The sequence below is a fragment of the Bemisia tabaci genome, chromosome 3 (assembly GCF_918797505.1).
Source record: "Bemisia tabaci chromosome 3, PGI_BMITA_v3".
In the NCBI taxonomy this organism is placed as follows: Eukaryota; Metazoa; Arthropoda; class Insecta; order Hemiptera; family Aleyrodidae; genus Bemisia; species Bemisia tabaci.
Genome location: NC_092795.1, coordinates 31,389,508 through 31,408,004, shown reverse-complemented (window position 1 = coordinate 31,408,004; position 18,497 = coordinate 31,389,508). Strand labels below are relative to the sequence as shown.

The 18,497-nt window shown below is 39.7% G+C and overlaps 2 protein-coding genes across 5 annotated transcripts in view; one reads left to right on the top strand and one right to left on the bottom strand.

Annotated features, from left to right (window-relative positions):
- The window catches only part of LOC109043858 (bifunctional 3'-5' exonuclease/ATP-dependent helicase WRN), a 40,798-nt gene that overhangs the window by 5,884 nt on the left and 16,417 nt on the right, over positions 1 to 18,497 (bottom strand). For both annotated transcript variants that reach the window (XM_072298161.1, XM_019061189.2), the window contains exons 2-6: positions 3,825 to 3,934; positions 3,119 to 3,262; positions 2,067 to 2,299; positions 814 to 1,142; positions 239 to 376 (exon numbers count right to left, since the gene is read on the bottom strand). In XM_072298161.1, the coding sequence (XP_072154262.1) occupies positions 239 to 376; positions 814 to 1,142; positions 2,067 to 2,299; positions 3,119 to 3,262; positions 3,825 to 3,934 (954 nt within the window). The remainder of the gene's footprint in view (positions 1 to 238; positions 377 to 813; positions 1,143 to 2,066; positions 2,300 to 3,118; positions 3,263 to 3,824; positions 3,935 to 18,497) is intronic.
- LOC109043860 (uncharacterized) overlaps positions 6,031 to 18,497 on the top strand; it is a 27,611-nt gene continuing 15,144 nt past the window's right edge. The window contains exons 1-2 of one of the 3 annotated variants that reach the window (XM_019061191.2): positions 6,031 to 6,168; positions 11,521 to 11,644. In XM_019061191.2, coding sequence (XP_018916736.2) covers positions 11,523 to 11,644 — 122 coding nt within the window. In that variant the 5' untranslated portion in view covers positions 6,031 to 6,168; positions 11,521 to 11,522. Of the gene's footprint in view, positions 6,169 to 11,520; positions 11,645 to 15,908; positions 16,305 to 18,497 lie in introns of those variants that run through there. The other 2 variants (XM_019061195.2, XM_019061192.2) reach the window with 2 other exon arrangements.

Genomic DNA, 18,497 nt, shown 5'->3' with positions numbered 1-18,497 from the left:
GTTGGGGACACCAAAGTTGGACTGTGCTTCTTGACTTATAACAATGACATATACCATATTCTTGCAGAGCTTAGATGCCATCTTGTGAGTGAACGACAGGTTTTATCAAAAACTCGGGCTAGTTCCATTCCTCATTGTTGTAAAAATGATTTTCTGGCAAAAATTTCATGAGAAAAGTGATTGAATGCAAAATAATAGCAGAAAAGCTGAAGAAAATAACTTAGAATCCACTTAGTACCTGGTTTATCAATGCCCATTCCAAATGCAACAGTTGCACATATCACAGTCAATTCATCCCGCACAAACATTTCATGAATTTTTTGGCGCTTCTCTAAATTTAATCCAGCATGATAACTTTCGCAAGTGACTCCATTACCTAGAGATAGAAGTAAAATTAATAAAATGAAAAAAACAACGATTTCCTAGATTATTAAATTAATTTTTGTAAAATGGGCACAAGATATGCAGATGAGAAACTAACATTTGATGAAGAAAAATAACTTTGGGCTATACAAGGAAATTTCAGGCAAAATTCTCTAAAATTTGCCCCATAACTTGTAACTCCAGAAAGTCGATAGAAAATCTTAGGAAAATTTTTTGATAAGAAAATTATATTTGTGTCTAGGATTAGAACTAACATTTGAGATGAGTAAAAAAAAGCATATCTCAGTTGAACTTATGCTGAGTCTCTTGAATCACTGATTTTGATTGCAAAAATTTAAGTTAAGGTGAAAACGAGTGAATGCTTTCTGGATCCTACCCCGCGAAAATTAAGGAAGATAGCATTCAGAATGATGAGGAAAAGTTACTTACGTTTTAAAACAAGGGTTATTTCTTCCGTCCTCTTCCTGGTTGGACAATAAATAATTGTTGACCCTTCAAATTTAAAATTTAAACCATCTCTGACCATTAGTTTTTTAAAGTCATCAAACACACTATCCGCTGTTTCCATGTCATCTTGAGCTGAGTATCGAAAAGATGCACTCAAGAATAAATTAGGACGATCAAAATCGGTACAAATCATTTCAGGGTTTCTAAGCCTCAATGATTGACTAATGTCCTGTCTAACTTTGGTGGTGGCAGTTGCTGTTAGTGCTATAAAAGGCACATCTTTCAGTCCTTGTTTCAACAAACCTAAAGTTCTGGAACAAAAATTCAACTTATCGATTAATTGGTCAAGATTAACATAATTAAAGGAATTGAGTTCACTACAGGCATATTACTTGAGTGAAGCACAGTTGCCCTTGATTATTCAACACAATGAGACAGTCACAACAGCCACAAGAAAACGGGAAAATGGACGGTCTAGAGGGACTCTAGTGTTATGAATATGAAAAGTCAAAATGATGGGCAAAGTTTTCAAAAAGAAGGTATGCCTACAGTGATCTTTTTTGACCTCCTATCCCCCACCTTTTTAGTTTTGTTCTCTTATAAAAGGAAGCTACTCACTGCAAAACAATAATAAAGCATAAATAAGAGTAACCTGTAATGAGAGAGTTAAGTTAAAAAAACCAAGATGAAATGGGCAGAGTTTAGCGGAGAAGCACCATTTTCATAGGCTCATTCCAAAGATGAAAAATGGCTCAGTGACACCCATTTTTTTAAAATCCATTTTATGAAAGTATAGAGGGTACTACGCATCTAGGAATTATTTCAGATTCCTTTAACCCTAAATGGCCAAGAGACTCCGTTTTGAAAATGCCAAAAAAAGGACTTGTTCGAAATGATATTTTTGGCAGGCTCTGATGACATAGCCTAGCAGGGGAACAGTGTTTGCTGATCGGCTGAACACAACTCCAGGGATTGCATTGCTACTTCAACTCAACTGTTGGCGTTTTGAGAGCTTTTTCTCTCCTTAGAACTGATTTTTTTGAACTTATGAATGAACTCTTTGGTTTTTTCACGAGATTTTACATCGGGTAAACTATATTTTAACCCTGCAAAAAATAGCCATTACCCGATTGATCATACTTTCTCAGAACCAATAGCTGCTTTTAAAAAAGTATCTATACAGTTGGTTTCTTTCTGTTAGAGTTAGTGTGAATGAGAGGCTCTTTGATACATACCGATAATCCGGTCTGAAATCGCAGCCCCACTGGCTCACACAATGTGCTTCATCGATGGCAACCACAGTAATCTTGATTTTTTTATGGAGTTCCGCAAGGAAGTCTCTGTTACTATCTTGACACCATTCTGGTGTCACATATAGAACTCTGTATTTTCCTTTCATTAATCCGTCCATGACTGCATGTTTTTCAGTTTGAGCAGAACCCAAACAGCACGCTGAGATGTTTGATGTCTGTTGAAAAAATACGATGAGATTCTTAAAAAATGTTCTCTTTAAATTGCTGCATAACTGATCAAACCAAAGTTTTTTTATCTGATTGATATGCATACAAGGATCCAGTAGATAAAGGTATGGCAATCCAATTTTAGTTTATTTAGAAAAGCCCACCCTAGGGTAGGTTGAAAAATAGTTCCCATCCAAAATTCATAATAGCTATAATTTTCTCAGAATGTAAGCACAAACAGTAAAAAATCCATAACTTCAGTTTATCATAATTTAATTTCCTTTAAATTTTTAAACATTTTTTCTTTAAGCAGTGTTCCAATATTGTAAATAAAAGACAGTAATGAAAAATATAATAATCACATACTGAGACACCTCACTAATATAAAATCATAAGAATGCATTCATGTATCTCCCAAATACAATTCCCAATGGACCCCTCATTAATTTTTTTTTTTAAACACCTCATTTTAATTAACTCAACAGACCCTAACGTTATGCATGAAATTGGTTTTAGAGGCTTCATTGTATGCAAACAAATTTGACTTAATCAATTGGACCACAGTTGATACTCCAACCATTGAATTCGGCAGGTATTCGATTTGATAGTCGTACATGCATTCATTCGATTCATCATTTTCTTCCTTTCAATGAAAGAAGCTTAAATGCTTCTTATTATTTATCAAGATATGTTCCAAATTTGTTTATATTCCTCATGACACATGGGATCCCTTTATATGCAAAAGGTTGGAGAAAATGGAGAAGAAATGTTTTAATTAAGAATTGTACAATGTTGTGAGAGAATTTCATGAAATGAAAAGAACTGACCTGTAAGGAAAGAATTTGATCCTGCATCAATGAGATAAGAGGCGAAATGACGATGCCCAGACCTTTCGCAAATACAGGTGGGTATTGGTAGCATAAACTTTTGCCATAACCTGTGGCCATTACAACAACAAGGTCCCTTTTTTCCTGCATAAGAACAAATTAAAAAAAAATAAAACAAGAAAAGGAGATGAAAATGGTTATAGAAAGAATGTTCTGTTTTCAGTTACCTCCAGATAATTCCGAATTTACACATTGGGTGCAAAATGCATCTTTCTCGTTTTAATTACGCGATCTTTCTGCACCCAACGCTTTAGAACTCAAATGTTAGCAAAATTACATTTGTGGCAATTGATTTTTTATGTTAAATTTTGGTTCAGTCAACTGTAGAAGATAGATTGTTTTGCTGTGATGAAAAAATAATTAATATGTACCACTGATTGAATAGATTTTTGATGACGTGTGCGAATTGAATTATTTATTATAACTAATTGAAAGTTAGTATTACAATCATGTTTTTTTATGCTAATTTTTAAATTTGACATATTTTGAAAGTGACTTGCTGTTTGGATTGATGTAAAAGATCAATTTTCCTACAGTATGCCACTCAAATTAAAAATGTAACGAGTCTGCAGCCATTGATAAATTAAAACCGGAAATTCTAATTAAGGTGACTTTTCATGAAAGCTATATATTTAGTGTCTTTTACCTTCAGAAGAGTGTATATTATTTTCCATTGCAAAGGTCGAAAATTTGAATGACCGAACTGATTATGAAGAACCTGTAGGTGCTCAGGACTAGGATCTGGAATGTTCATGTCTGAAAACAGAAAAAAGATTATAGGTAAAAGGTTGAGACTGTGGTTGGGCACTAAAAACAGGTGTTTCGCTAGGCATTACTTGCGAAGCATTTCATTTCAAAACTTACTTTCGGTACAAATTTCTGCATTGAAACGCGAGTAAATTACTTGAACTTGCAAGTAAATCAGTAAAGTCTTGAAATTTCCTCAATTTTATTTCGTAAAAAATTAGATCCTTCAGTGTTTCTTAAAGTTTGGGACCAGGAAAAAATCAGAAAATCAGCGATCAATCATCTGGAAAATATCGCACTTTTAAAAAAATTCCGTAGGCGTGCGAGGTTATCCAGAAATTTTAGAATACCCTTACAATTTTCGAGAAAATTGAGTTGAGATAGGTACAAAATTGATGTAGGCAGCGTTTCAAGATGAGAAGGAACTAATTCTTTTAACCTCCTCCCTCACCCTCGCCACGGAGGCGTCTGTGCGAGCCAACATTGCATTTTCAAATAACAACCCTTATCCTGAGATATACTTGTGCTAAGCGCATGAAAAACGAGCAAAAAAAGGCACAAACAAATTTTGCAAGCTGTCGCCGTTTCAAAACGACTGCTTTATTTAAATTTGACTCAATTTAAAAAAAAAATTACGAGGAGACCCTTCGTGCCCTTCTCTGAAGATAGGAAAATCCCCTGGGCTCCTCTTTGTAGCTGGAGGAAACCCACAAATCCCCTTGACGGTCATTTTTTTGGTGTCCCCTGAATCTCTCTTGACGAGGTGCCCTTCTGCCCCCCCCCCCCCCCCCAAGAAAAAGTTCTTAGTTCCGCCCGTGGGAATTGTAACGGATGAGACAGAAATGTAGTGGGGCCGTCCATAAATTACGTCACCTATTTTCCCCCGACTTTTTGACCCCTCCCTCCTCCTATGTCACCACCTACGTGTCACTCACCTTTAGACCTTCCCCCTAAAAATTACGTCATGTAATTTCAAGCGGGATTCCCCTTTTTGCGTAAATGTGGGGTTGTAGCAAACCTTTGCTGCAGGCGTATCACAAATTAAATTGATAAAATGGCTCGAAATCAACGTTGAGCACATTAAACAAATCGAAAATCCACTCCTTTTCTCAGTATGATAAACTGACGACACTTTTGCTTAACCCTTCCCCTCCCCCCTCCTACACACCACTCACCCCCAAGCCCCATCCCCAGTGGGTGACGTAATTTGTGAACGACCCTAGTGTGGCAAAATGAAGTCCATTTCAAAATCATCCTAAAATATTGTCCAGTTTTTTTTTCATTTTGGGAAATCTTGATGAAATCCTGATTTCATAATATTTCCAAATCCTGATTTTTTGCGGAGAAAAATTAGGCGTATGTGACTTCACAGAAACACTGGGAAAAAAAACATTGGACCTAGAGTCCAGACTCTTGAAAACATTGACAAGAAAAAATACTCTTGATTCAATAAGATTTAAGCTTAAATCAAAAGGAAATCCGCTCAAATTAAGAGGCTTGGTTCTTGATCTGAGCAATCCGATTGAATCAAGAGTATTTTTTCTTGTCGATGTTTTTAAGAGTCTGGACTCAAGTTCCAATGTGTTTTTCCAGTGAATAGCTCGATTAAAAAAACCTGATCGGACGGCCGACTTTTCTCGGATCCTGATTTTCCGACCGATTTTTCCTCAAATCCCGATGAAATCGAGATCAAATCCTGATGGAATCGGGAAAATCCTGATGCTAGACACCCCGTGGGGCGAACATTGAACACCGGCGACTCCCCAAACAGTCGGAAAAATTGTAGAAACGGACGACATCCGCGTAAGAGCAACATACTTGCCGCGACTGGGTGAGTCATTGAAATATGATAGGGACCGACCCGCGACCGGGGCCGATCGCGCAGTAACGACACAGCCCGCTGGGACCGCGATATAAATCAGGAATGAAGCGAAAGAATGTGAAAATGGAATGAAGGTAAATAGTCGAGCGCCGAGATCCAGCAATATGCAAAAGCGCGGGGGACAGAAATAGCCGGATCCTCCCACCGCACGGGGCAAGCACCCGCATCTTTATCCCCCCCCACCCCCACCACCTTCGCCACCCCCGTCCCTTCCGCCTCCTCCACCCTTAGATCCAAAACAAGATAAGCGCGCGAACTATTTGCTGTAGGTATCCCGCGTTAGTCCATAGTGCATAGCCCTGATAGTGATCTCCAAACCACCCGAATCCCGATTCCCGATCGCCGTGGCCAAAATTATCAGGTAAGCTCCGTTTCGACAGTCCGATTAGGTGCGGGTGCACGCGGGAGGGGGCGAACGGGGGGCTGCAATTGGTGAATTCCTCCTCGGAGGGTCAATGCTTTGCGAAATTGGCACCTACTCACGAACTGACCTTTCGCTATGCGACGGACCTAGACACACACACGCGCACTAGTTTCGGTGCCTCTTCCTAGTTTTCGAGAGAACCGTTTCACGAGTTACAGATTTGTGGGAATTCGCTTGACTTCGTCATCATTTCAATTTGAGAGCAACTGGCAACTACCCGCCCCCTGCGAAGGGATACTGCCAACGTTGTCTCAAGCTCTCAATATCCCTAAAGCCGTTGCAATATAGATCGCATTAAGCAGAAAGGAACCCGCGATCACAGTGTTGTAAAAATGTTGCTTCTTTTTAACTATCCGAGAAATCTCCCAGAGTGGCAAATAGTTTTTGTTCCCCACAAGAAAATTGTTAATTTTAAAGAAAAATAATTGTGCGAATTCGAATACTGTGAATATACTGCGTACTTTTAAAAGAGAGGAAGAAATTGCACGATTTTGAAAAATCGCTGTAATCGCTGGTTCCTTTTTGCTAAATGCGATCCATATAGAATGGGTTGTGTTTCAACGATGTTGTGGCAACATTACTTATGAGATAAAAAGCAATACTGTTAAGGAAAACTGTACCAATCTCTTCGGAAAATGCACTGAAAGCCAGCTCTTGATTTGTTGATAAAAAATGTCCTAGGTGCTTCGTATAACTCTTTTGATGAAAATTTTCGTGACAATTTGAAGAGTTCGAGAGCGACGAAAGAGCGAACATTTTCTCTACCTTAAGGAGATGGACAGATTACGATTATATTTCGTCATTGCTAGACGGGAGAACGTAATGCCATTTCAATGTTGCAAATTGACTTCAACACAATTCAATTATTGAAGGAATGTGACAGTGCAATTTCTGTCCAAAAATTTGCTGATAAAAATGTAACGAAGGGAAAAATCGGGGAAATATGCAATGGGAAATGCCCACAAGTTTCTTAGTAAAATTACTACGTACAAGTTGAAATTTCGCATCGTGGCAATGTAGTTACGCTCCATCATCTGAGGAACGGCGAATCACGCGTTTGTTTTGGCATGCTACTTGCCTTTTGACTTCAAAAGCAAGCATCGAAAAACCTGGCAAATGGTCATCCATCCAAAACGCGTGTACTTACTTTCATTTGCGGCCTCAAGCAATTCCATTATTTAAAACTTGTGAAAAACGTTACTCTTCAGAAACTACTGTGCGAGGAACAATTTTTTTTTCCTAAAAAAATTAGAAATATGGAATACACTGGGCGACCTTCTTCATCGTCCCAACTCGGTCGCTCCGACGTTTTCAAATCAATCGTTCGCCGATTGTGAAATGCTGGGCTATACGTACCATTCGCAATCATACATGAAACAAATATCATAGTATCGCGCGAGAGTAGTAGTGTAGTACCGTAACAATTTCTGTCTGAAAGTTTCATTCACTCGAAATATAGATTGTAAAAATTACTTTCATGGATTTGAATTACTGATTGAAAAATTACTTCCCTTATCACTAGCTTGTGACCTAACTACAAAATCAAGAACTCATATTTGATATTTATTTTTACTAAATAATGGGTCCCTAGAAAAGGCATATTAATTGAGGCGCGTACTACGTAACATGTTCTCCCTTCAAAATCTTACGAGGAAAACCATTCACACAAGGAAAAGTCTGGATATCAACTCCCTAAGAAGGAGCAAGTGTTTATACAAAATTAACAATCGTTGACAGGCAACAATATAAATGACGTCATTTATACGATTTAACTTCCATTAGATCTGTTAATATTTCGCTCAGGATTTGATTTTCGGACATCTCGTTGTGTGAATGGTTTTCACGTAATATTTTGAGTAGAGACCATTTGATGTTTTTTCCTAGTTCGAACCTTGTCCAATGGTCCGTTTGGATGGTTACTTGACGCCGAAGGGAATTCGCGACGAAACATTTTTAAAAATAGAGATAATGTAGGATCTCACACTGAAAAAATTGTCAAAAGTCGAAAACAAATTGACAACATATTGAGATAGGTAGCTACTATTTTAGCCCATTTAAGTAACAACAAACGTACCATCAGTTTTCGCGTGCAGATAATTGTTTATATAGGTGAGCTAGAAATGGTAAGTATGGTTTCTTACTGCAACATGTGGTTCAGATAGGTACGAGTATAAGACGAGCTGCCAAAGCTAAAATAGATATCAGTGAAATAAGGTAAATTTATCTGTGGAGGAGTTCCATCTTGCTTGATTCAGAAATCGGAAATTAAATTTTTGAAAAGAAGCTGTTCCTAGTATCGCTAAGAACAATATTAAAAGGAAATGTGGGCACTTTAACTTCGGGCTACTGGGAGGTGTGAAAGAACATACTGATTTGCCAATTTTGAAACCTAAACATGGTAATAACACTGATACAGTTTTTTCTTGAAACTACGTGCTCTTGAGCTGCGAACTTTAAAACGCTATAACTCCGGTTTAGTTCGACATTTATGGGCGTTTCTTGTGCCAAAACGTTGGTGAAACACTCTTCAAAACAGTGGTGCCAATGTGTCACTTTTGAGCTTTTAAAAGGCGGGCGAGCTGCGAGTGGAACCGATTTTTATCAAACACTTAAAAAAGACCAGTGTTTAAAAGCAATTTCTTCGGGATCTCTACGATTGTATTCAACGTACAAAGATTGAACAATTGTATGTTTGGAAACTCAAATCGATCGGTACATTGCGAAGTGACGATTTTCAATTTCCGCCGCTAAACAATCTCTATTACTCTTTAAAAAAGGGGGTCAAAATTTCAATTAATAATGGGCCAACGAGCAAAATGAGGAGTTATTTCTCCTAAAAATGACTCAAAAAGCACGATGAGCACAGCGGGACAGACACTCCTAACTTCACAATCTGCGTAGAAAATATGCATTTTTAAGCTTCCCGCTTCAAAAACGACACTACGGCACAGGTGAGCATTTTGAAAGAGGAGTCGTTCCATCCAACCCTCGCGCAGTAGGATGCTACGCAATATTCAACATGGCCGCCGTCAACCCGCCAAAACACACGTGACGAGGCGGGATTTTATCAACTGGCGTGTTTGTTACCAAATTTTCTTTGCGCTTTTCTTTGACCATTACGCTTCCCCACGATTTGGGCGCGGAAGCGTCAGCCATGTTGAATATTGCGTAACATCCTGGTGCGCAAGAGTTGGATGGAACGACTCCTCTGACGGAGTGCTCACCTGTGCCGTAAGCGGAAAACTTTAAAAAACGCATCTTTCCTCCGGATATTGTGCAGTTAAGAGAGTATTTCAGACTTTTCCGACGCGATTATCGTTGTTTAGACCCATTTTTTGAAAATTGCAAACTTTCTCTTTTCTCTTGCTGTTGAATGCTTCAAAAAAATTACTATTCAATTTCTCCAATATCGTTAAATTCCGCATGAGAAATTGCCTTTCTGCAACATAGGGTTCTTCTTTCTTCTACATCTAAAAGATCTATATGATAGGAAAAAATGATAGAACGTGATAAGATATATCTGCATTCTTCTCAAGAAATATGCGCCCCCATGTTGAATATTGCGCATCATCCTAGTGCGCAAGAGTTGGATAGAACGATTCCTCTTACGAAGTGTTAACCTGTGCCGTGGTTTCATTTTGGAAGCGGAAAGCTTTAAAAAACGCATCTTTCCTAAGGAAATTAAGGAGTTAGGAGAGTATTTCAGACTTTTCCGACGCGATTATCGTTGTTTCGAGCCATTTTTCGAAAATTGCAAATTTTCTCGTTGCTCTTGCTGAAGTTAGCAAGAAGCCCGAATCACAGTCAAGTTGACTAGATTCGAAAAGAAAAAATCAAAGACGGGAGGAAGTCTGCAGCGTCGCAAACGGAGATACGTGGTTTCGCACGTTGGTCATCGATATATTCGCCGCACACTGGACCGAATCAATAGGATGGGTCGGACAAAATCTGGAAACTTTAAACGCTTTTAACTCCGTTAATATAAAACTTTGAGGTTCTAAAAAAGGCTCCATTGGTTTCCTCGTGAAATTTTATTCTGGAGGCACCCCTTGTAGTTTAAAATGTGACGAAATAAACATCAAAATTTGCAGTTTTAATGAAAAATTTCATGTCCGACCTATCTCATTGACTGGATTCACTGTGCGCCGGTGGAGGAGCGAGGAATTCTTCAGTATACACCAACATAGAGAGAAACGTGGCAACGTGAGGTACTTAGAGAAGGTGCATTAGCTTAGTTGCGTGGGCGTATTTGTCGATGTCGTACATATCGTAAATGATGCGGAACTTAAACAGGAGCGTATAGATCGGGCGGTAACTTTGTCATCCGCGGTCTGTACAGATTCCGCCCCATTCTCCTCGTCACCCCCCACCCTTGACCGAATCCACACTGCCACCCCCAACTCCGCCGAGATTCCAGGGTTGAAGCTATTTTTAAGTAATAACAATGTAGTACACGGAGGACGCGCCGATCATCTATCATACACACATCTTTCGTAGATGGGAAAGGTGCCAGTGATGAAGTTTTAATGGTTCCTCGCCGATCGATTTATTTTTGAATTCCTCTATCTCGCCCGATAGTCGGGATTGTATGCGTGGACCGATTCTCTCACACTTCCACGACACGGGATAAATCATATTTTTGGGTAGATTTTTTAGATGTAGAAGAAAGAAGAACCGTGAGTTACAGAAAGGCGATTTCTCATGCGAAATTTAATAAAATTAGAGAAATTGAATAGTATTTTTTTTCTTCCTTTTTTTTTTTTAAAAAAATCATTGCATACAAAGGGCCTCCTTAAAATTTGCTTTTTATAGGGACCCCGAGAAATTAGTTCGTAAGTTTAAAAAGAAACCTTGTAAGAGGAAAGCTTTTAGCGTACGAGCTCAAATCCGGTTTTCGCGATTATTATTACATATGCAGACATATTTTGATGCTTAACGATGTAAAATTTGCAATGCCGTACCATCAAACCCATCTCTGAACTCAAGTTAAACTTTTGAACGAGGCTCGCATAGTTATAAAATATTTCATTTTTGCCACATGTCGATAAAATTCCCGCCCACCCCCTCCCCGAAGTAAGCAAAGATGTTATTTTCTAGAAGGCTCTTAAGTGTTCCATAAAATAGTATAACCTCTGACTCAAAATTGGTTATACGAACTTCTTTGAGGTATTCTAGCACGTCCTGGCGCTTGTAGTTTTAAACACGACCAATCCACCGTTATTTGCTGTGTGACGAAACCTCATTAGCACCTCTTCCTCATTAACAAATGTCTTTTTCATTTACTTGCAGCGATGGCGACGCAAAGAATGATCGTCAACAACCAGTTCAATTCACCTATAAACCTATACTCGCCAGAAAACGTGGATGATACGCTCAAGAGGCAGGCGCACATTCTTACCAATGGGGCAGTAGGGTAAAGTAATTACTGCTATTTTTCATAGTGTCAATTAAAAAAAAAAAGGTTACCGACGTAAAAGCTCTTCGTCTGTAGTTATACTTCCGCTGCGTGTTTTCTCTAGGCGTTGATGTACTGCGGAATCGGACATTCTGCGACGAAGTCGGGAATTTAACAGAGAGGCCGAAATACGGCCGTGAGAAAAACGCTAGATCTGTAGAAACGGTCCACGTTCTGCATACAAATTCGTCGATATAAATGTAGCATAAAAAATGTACTGTGTAAAGACACAGCTTGCCGTTAAAAATGGGATTGAAACGAAAGGTTTACCAACAAGAGAAAAAAAGACGGATCAGATTCAAAAATTGTAGTCCTGTCAATCTAGCATTTCTTTGCATGGGAAAGTCAATGTATAGAAGGCTTCTTTGCGACCCGGGCATGTTGGAATAGGCTACACGAACAAGGTAACAAAAGTCAATCGGAATCGGCTATCGGCTAAGGCCACCATCTTGAAAAAAGGGGGGCGCGGAGGCCAAAATACGCCGCCAGCGACAGCTTTTTCGCTAATATCTCAAAAACAATCAATCCCGCTGAAAAATGTTCACGGACCTTTCATAAAGAGCACACAATTTCCTATTAGAGACAATACATTTATTAATTTGTAACCTCCAGTTTATGAGATATCGCGGTAGTTCTCTGCGGCTAGGAAGGTCTAATTTTGCTTGAAATCGCGCTCTCCCACGCAATCTGCAACAATTATGAAGGCGTATTAGCGCCTACATGACTGCAGCAATACTTCACGCATTGCACCAAACACAGTGCGGTCGCCGGTCGGTACGCAGAGCATGCTAGCGCCTACAAGACTGCATGAATACTTCACGCATCGCACCCAGCACAGTGCGGTCGCCGCGCGCCGGTCAGCGCTCAGAGCGGGTTAGCGCCTACAAGACTGCATGAATACTTCACGCATTGCACCAACACCAAACACGGTGCGGTCGCTGGTCTGCGTGAAACGTATATCGACGGCGTGTGTCCGCAACCACATATCTCGTTTTGCGGTGTCTGAAAAACTCCGCCTCTATTTTATTTTTTTAAAGAAGAACAAATCGACATCATTCCTCGAAATGTTTGCAGAATTTTCTTAGCACAGAGAAGACAAATTACGGCAGTTTTAAAGAATTGCCGTTGAGTAGTTTTCCGTTTAAAAAATAAAGTATGACAGGAAGTCTGCGACGTCGCAAACCGAGTTATGTGATTGCCGACTTACACCGTCGATAATCTCGATTCGGGTCCGGTCCTGGCGTCTCGCACCATAAGATTTTTAACGAGGTTGCAAATTTGCAACTCGGACATTCGACTATTGTAACCCGAGGAAAAAACGAGCCAAAAAAATATTAACCGCACGTTCAGGTTACTTTGTATTCTATTTCCCACGTTAACCGAAATCCCTGTTACTTTTTTTTAAAGTGCGAGTGGTTTTTGGTGACAAGAGATCTCGCATGAGAGTTTGGATCTCGCCACACGCGCGGTACGGCGTCCAAATGTTTACGTCGCAAAGTTGATCGTCACCTGAGAAAGTGCAACATGCTGTCATGCTCGGTTCATAATTAGCGTTGGGACGTTCACGGACAAACCCCTCGCCCAGTCATTCTCTACGACGCGACGTGAGAAGTTACGCCGTTTTAACCGATGACATCAGCGAGGAATTCGATGTCTCGTCCAACGTCCAACCCCAAGCTGTCGAAAATTCGCTAATAAGAGTCCCACTATAAATATACGAGGTCGAATTTTTACCCGCCTTCACTTGTTGATTTTCTCGAAAAGTGTAAGACATGCGAGCACGCCCAAACCGATATTCTAGCGTTGATTTTCTTATCTTCGGCAATGATGCAGAGCTAAAGAAAAACGCTGTATACGCCTTCAGGCGTTGCCAAATTTTCTTTGGCAAATCTTCAATGATCGGGAAAATTTTTAGGTGTTTTTCTTCAAAAATTTCAGAAAATTTTGTCTGTAGTTTGATCTAAAGTGTCTGAAAATTTCAAGAAAAATATTGATAACTTCATTTAAGAATAATTATTTTCTGCGAGTAAATTCGGGAACATTCGAATAATCATTTTTCTCACCACGGCAGAATGGACCACTACACAGTGAGAAACACTAATCGACGTTATGTATTAGATGGACAATAGAATACAAAGTAACCTAAACGTACGGCTAATCTTTGTTAGTTTGTTCTTCTTTAGGTTATATTGGCCAAATATTTGAGTTAGAAATTTGCAACACCTCATTAAAAATCAGATACGAACCGCCATGATTGCATGATTGGACCTGGATCGCATTTAAGATAGTCCAATGTGATAGCCAATCCCAAGTCGCAAAATATGAGTAAAGTCAAGAGAAACAAGAGTGCATTAGTTCAGCAGGACTCTTTCTTCCCCCAGATTTTTCAGACTAACCTACGATTCCAGTAGATTCAACAAAAAAATTGGTCGACCAACCAAGTCCTTTAAGTTGATCTCACCGCATTGTTGTTAAACAGTGCTAAAAAATCAGCACATTTCCCTATTTAAACCCATGTAAAATATATTTATTTTAACGCCAATCTGGGAACCTCGTCTCACGTACGGAGAAAAAAGTAACCATCAACACGGACATTTTCGACTATGCGTGGTTGGGCCGGCACTGCTGGCAGCATTTGTCAAAACGTGGAAAAAGGAATTCCTATGTAAAACCAAAGAGTTCAGGAAAACCCTGAGCTGCGTAAATAGGATTCTAGAAAGACTATATTCTCGACTACAAGTTTCCTTGGACTTTCCAAAAACTTGTCACCCGATGTTGCGTTATAGGAGCATACTTGATGGCACTTTTCTCTAAGCGTGCCGCCCACGCTACGGCCGCAGATGCGCTGTTCGGTTCTCGAACGGACCCGTCTCGCTTATTCTGTTTTCGAGATTAATATGTCTCTTTCCATTTTAAATTTAATATTGTGGAATTTTGACGGCGCGCCAATCCCTCTTGCCGCGACTTTTCCAATTTTCGACGGATTTTATACGCTATAAATATAATCCTATCTCACGAGACTCTGCGTATCTCTTTGTTAACCATCAATTCAATTTTCGATCAATACACATTAGCCAAATTGCTTCCCACTAATTAAGCTCCGTGCCTTGCCCTCATTTCGTGGTTCTTCACTGAAAAAATTCTCGGCGTTTTTACCAAGGTCCGTTGGTACCTTTACCATCTCACTTTTTTACCAATTATTCGTAATTTTACCGAGACAGACTGGTAAGCTTATCTAAAAACCGGTATTTTTACTGTTTTTTTCAGGTAAGAATACCACTTTTATTGGTAATCAATTCCCGGTAACTTTGCCATTTTATCTCGGTAATTCTACCACAGTCGATAAAAAATATTGGTGTTTTTACCAAAGTCCAGTAAAATTACTGAGAAAGTTCAATAATTTTACCGAGATATCTCGGTAAAATTACAAATTCCATAAATGGTAATTTTACCAAGAAAAAACTGGGATCAAATAGAACCCTGAATTCTTGGTAATTTTACCCTTTTCTTAGTAAATACACCGAGATTTTTTTTTCAGGGTTTAACATAGATTAGTATTATCGACGAAGAACTGGATAAAACACGCATTCCTTATTTAAGGCTGCTCATAAATTGCGTCTGTATGAAATTCGGGCTTTTACACCAGTAATGTAAAATACCTGGGCATTTGCACGAATATTTACCTGAGTAGTATAATATGCCACCTTCTTGTGAGTATCGACATTGAGCTTAAATAAAAGAGAGGCGAAAATAGAGGTATTTTCATTGAAATGCTAACATTTAACAATCATTTTGTCTGATCTCATCTCAACATATTGCACGAATTCCTTGTTTTTAAAAAAAGGTGTTTTTAGTGATGAAATCCTCATGATATCTAGGATGAATTCTCATTCCTTTAAAATGTACGATATATCTATTTCCAACAATTTCAGGGTATCTTGACCCTTGTGCGTAACCAGAGCCCTATTTTTCCCACTCTTAGGGAAAAAATCTAGGAACAAATAGCACGTATGAGCAACACTGCAACGCATGCACTTGCGCCACTTGTGCACCGAGCCATGCCGTGCGGGATTCCGAGAGGTTCCTGACGTTTCGTTCGCGGCGCGACGACAAAACCGACCCACCGGGGCCGCATACGTGTAAACCCCCCCCCCCCCCCCCCCCCGCCCCGGGCAATAATTATTTCGGTGGCTTAATCGTGCCGCAACGAGAGTCGGAGCAATAATTACCTCCTAGTTAAACTATCAATGAATTGTATATTTATTTTTAAAAGCCGTCGATATGAGAGTGGAGTTATTTTCGCGGGTGACTCACTGCCCCCGCCCTCGCCGCGGACTCGAAATTGCGGGCGCACTTCCCGAAAGGGACCCGCGTTTCAATTAATTGCCACCGTGCGATAACCAAACGAGTCGATTTTGTTTTCCGGGTTAATTGGAGTCGGGTTTTTCGCGATTATTGGGACCGTAACCGTAACCCCGGAGGCTGTGACGTGACGTTGCGAGCGCGTAACCTCAAAGGTTTAACGAGAGCCGCCACTTTCTCAGTGTGCAGCTTCGAGTGTGTGACAGTGCCCGCGGACCCCCGTACGATAATTCGCCATGGCGCTACTGCAAAGAGGGTGAGTCGTTCTTGCCTCTCGCAATTTATTTATTTTTTCCTACAAATGAAGAGATCGTCACCTCCCAGGCAAAGTATCACAAGCGCCGTGCGACGTTTAAAAATTTCCGCCGCCTTTATATTTTTTTACAGAGAAATTGTTCAACGAAGCTGTCCGAAAATTACACCGAATTTTCTTCGTGCTGCCGATAAAATTTAGTGAAATTTTCGAACAGATTCAACCAACATTTTCTCAGTAAAAAAATAAAATGGCGGCGGAAATTTTTAAACGTCGCATGGCGCTTGTGATACTTTGCCTGGAAGGTGACGAGATGTGAACGGACACTTGAGTACTTGAAACCGTGGAAGGATTTAGGTCTTTTTCGATGAAAGGGCGTGGGACGCTTGCGATGCTGCTAAGATTTTGCAATTTTTTGCACTGAAGACAAATTCTCGGCGTTTTTACCATGCCATGGTCCGTTGGTAACTTCACCATTTCACTTTTGTTACCAATGGAGAATTTGCATGAAAAGTTTTTATTGCATCATCTGAAAGTGTCTAAAGAGCTGATTTCATAGTATTTTTTATAATTTTTTCTGATATAGGAATGGGAAATAGTATAAAAATCGATTTGAAAGTGAGAAAATGCACTGCCTAGTGACGTCATCTAGCGGCATTTCCCATATAAACACACGTATTTAAGCAGATTAGATCATTTTGTCATATCTCCTCCAATAATTGTTCAATTTATGAACCAAGGGCATTCTCGTGTTCAGTTCACTCGGTAGTTTCCACTTAAACACGAAATCCATCAAATTTTAGACACCTGCAAATTCTCTATTAGTGGTAATCCAAGACACATTGATAATCTTACCAGGAAACCAGGATCAAATACGACCGCGAATTCTCGGTAATGCTCATCGTTTTCTCAGTAAAAACGACAAGAATTTTGTTTTCAGTGATAGCATTTGCGGCAGATGACGCTTGTTCACAGTCGACTTATTTTCCTTACAATGGTGAGGAAAAACTTAGGGCAGATTCAGAGACCATTTCATAGCAGGACTGTCGATTGGGTTACTTACAACTAGAGAGCTACGTTGCACAATCTTATCGGCATTGGAACTCTCATGCGTCTTTTTACCGAAAAATGCCTCAACATGCGTTGACTCTATTTCCGAGGGTACAGAATACTTTTTCCAACCAAATGGACCAGGAGACGAGGTACGAATTTAAGCATTCTGATACATGTAGAGTACCTACATTGAGAGAGTATGGCCACTGGGCACCATGGAGAGGCTTGGGACTCAAAAATGGCGGTGCTTTGTTTTGGTTTTTGTGGATGGGAAGGGGTCATTGCCAACTTTTGACGTTTATCACCAACCGCACTTGCTGCCAACCTTACTACATATAAGATCATTTTTCTTAAAAATCGCACATGATTAGTCTAAAAAATATGTAAAAAAGTCGCAATAGTGCATTCGAGTAAATATCTCGTTACGATAAGCAAAAAAAACTACATTTTGAGTCATTTTGCATTACATTAATTCATGGCGTCCGCCATTTTTGGGTCCTAAGGGCTCCATTCAGCCTAAGATGGCTGAGCCAATCAGAGGTGGTAACACCAGTGGCCATATTCTCTCAATATAGGTACTCTAGACACATGTTTTGAAAACAGAATATCCCGTAGAACATGATTCGCGCAACGAAAAGGACTGAGATCAACTCCTTACTAAGAATGAACTTTTTTATTTTACATAGGTTACGGAAAATTTGAATCACTCGGTCACAGGAAAAACAATAGTCTACTTGAATCAAACCGCGCACTACAACGGTTTTGGCAGGCTCTATGATCAAGCAATATTCCTAGTTCTTCGCGGTATCATTTAAATATTTGGACGTATTTCTGTCAAACGGAACTATGTGCATTATGACGTGAGCTCTGTTATGCATACATTTTTATGGGTCCCAGGGCTAATAGTAATTAGCCCGTAGTTCCGTTTGACAGAAATACGTCCATTCAAGCAACGTGCAACAGCTGAGTCAAAGGACGGAGTTGAGGTTACTTTCGCACCGCAAAGACGATTACGGTAACGTTTAGAGCACAATTCGACTCACGTAGCATCAATCACGGCATCAATTCGTACCTTGCCTGCTGATCCATTGAAGGATCTTTGGAGGAAATTCTTGAATGTTCCAACTGAACAACACTGGACCA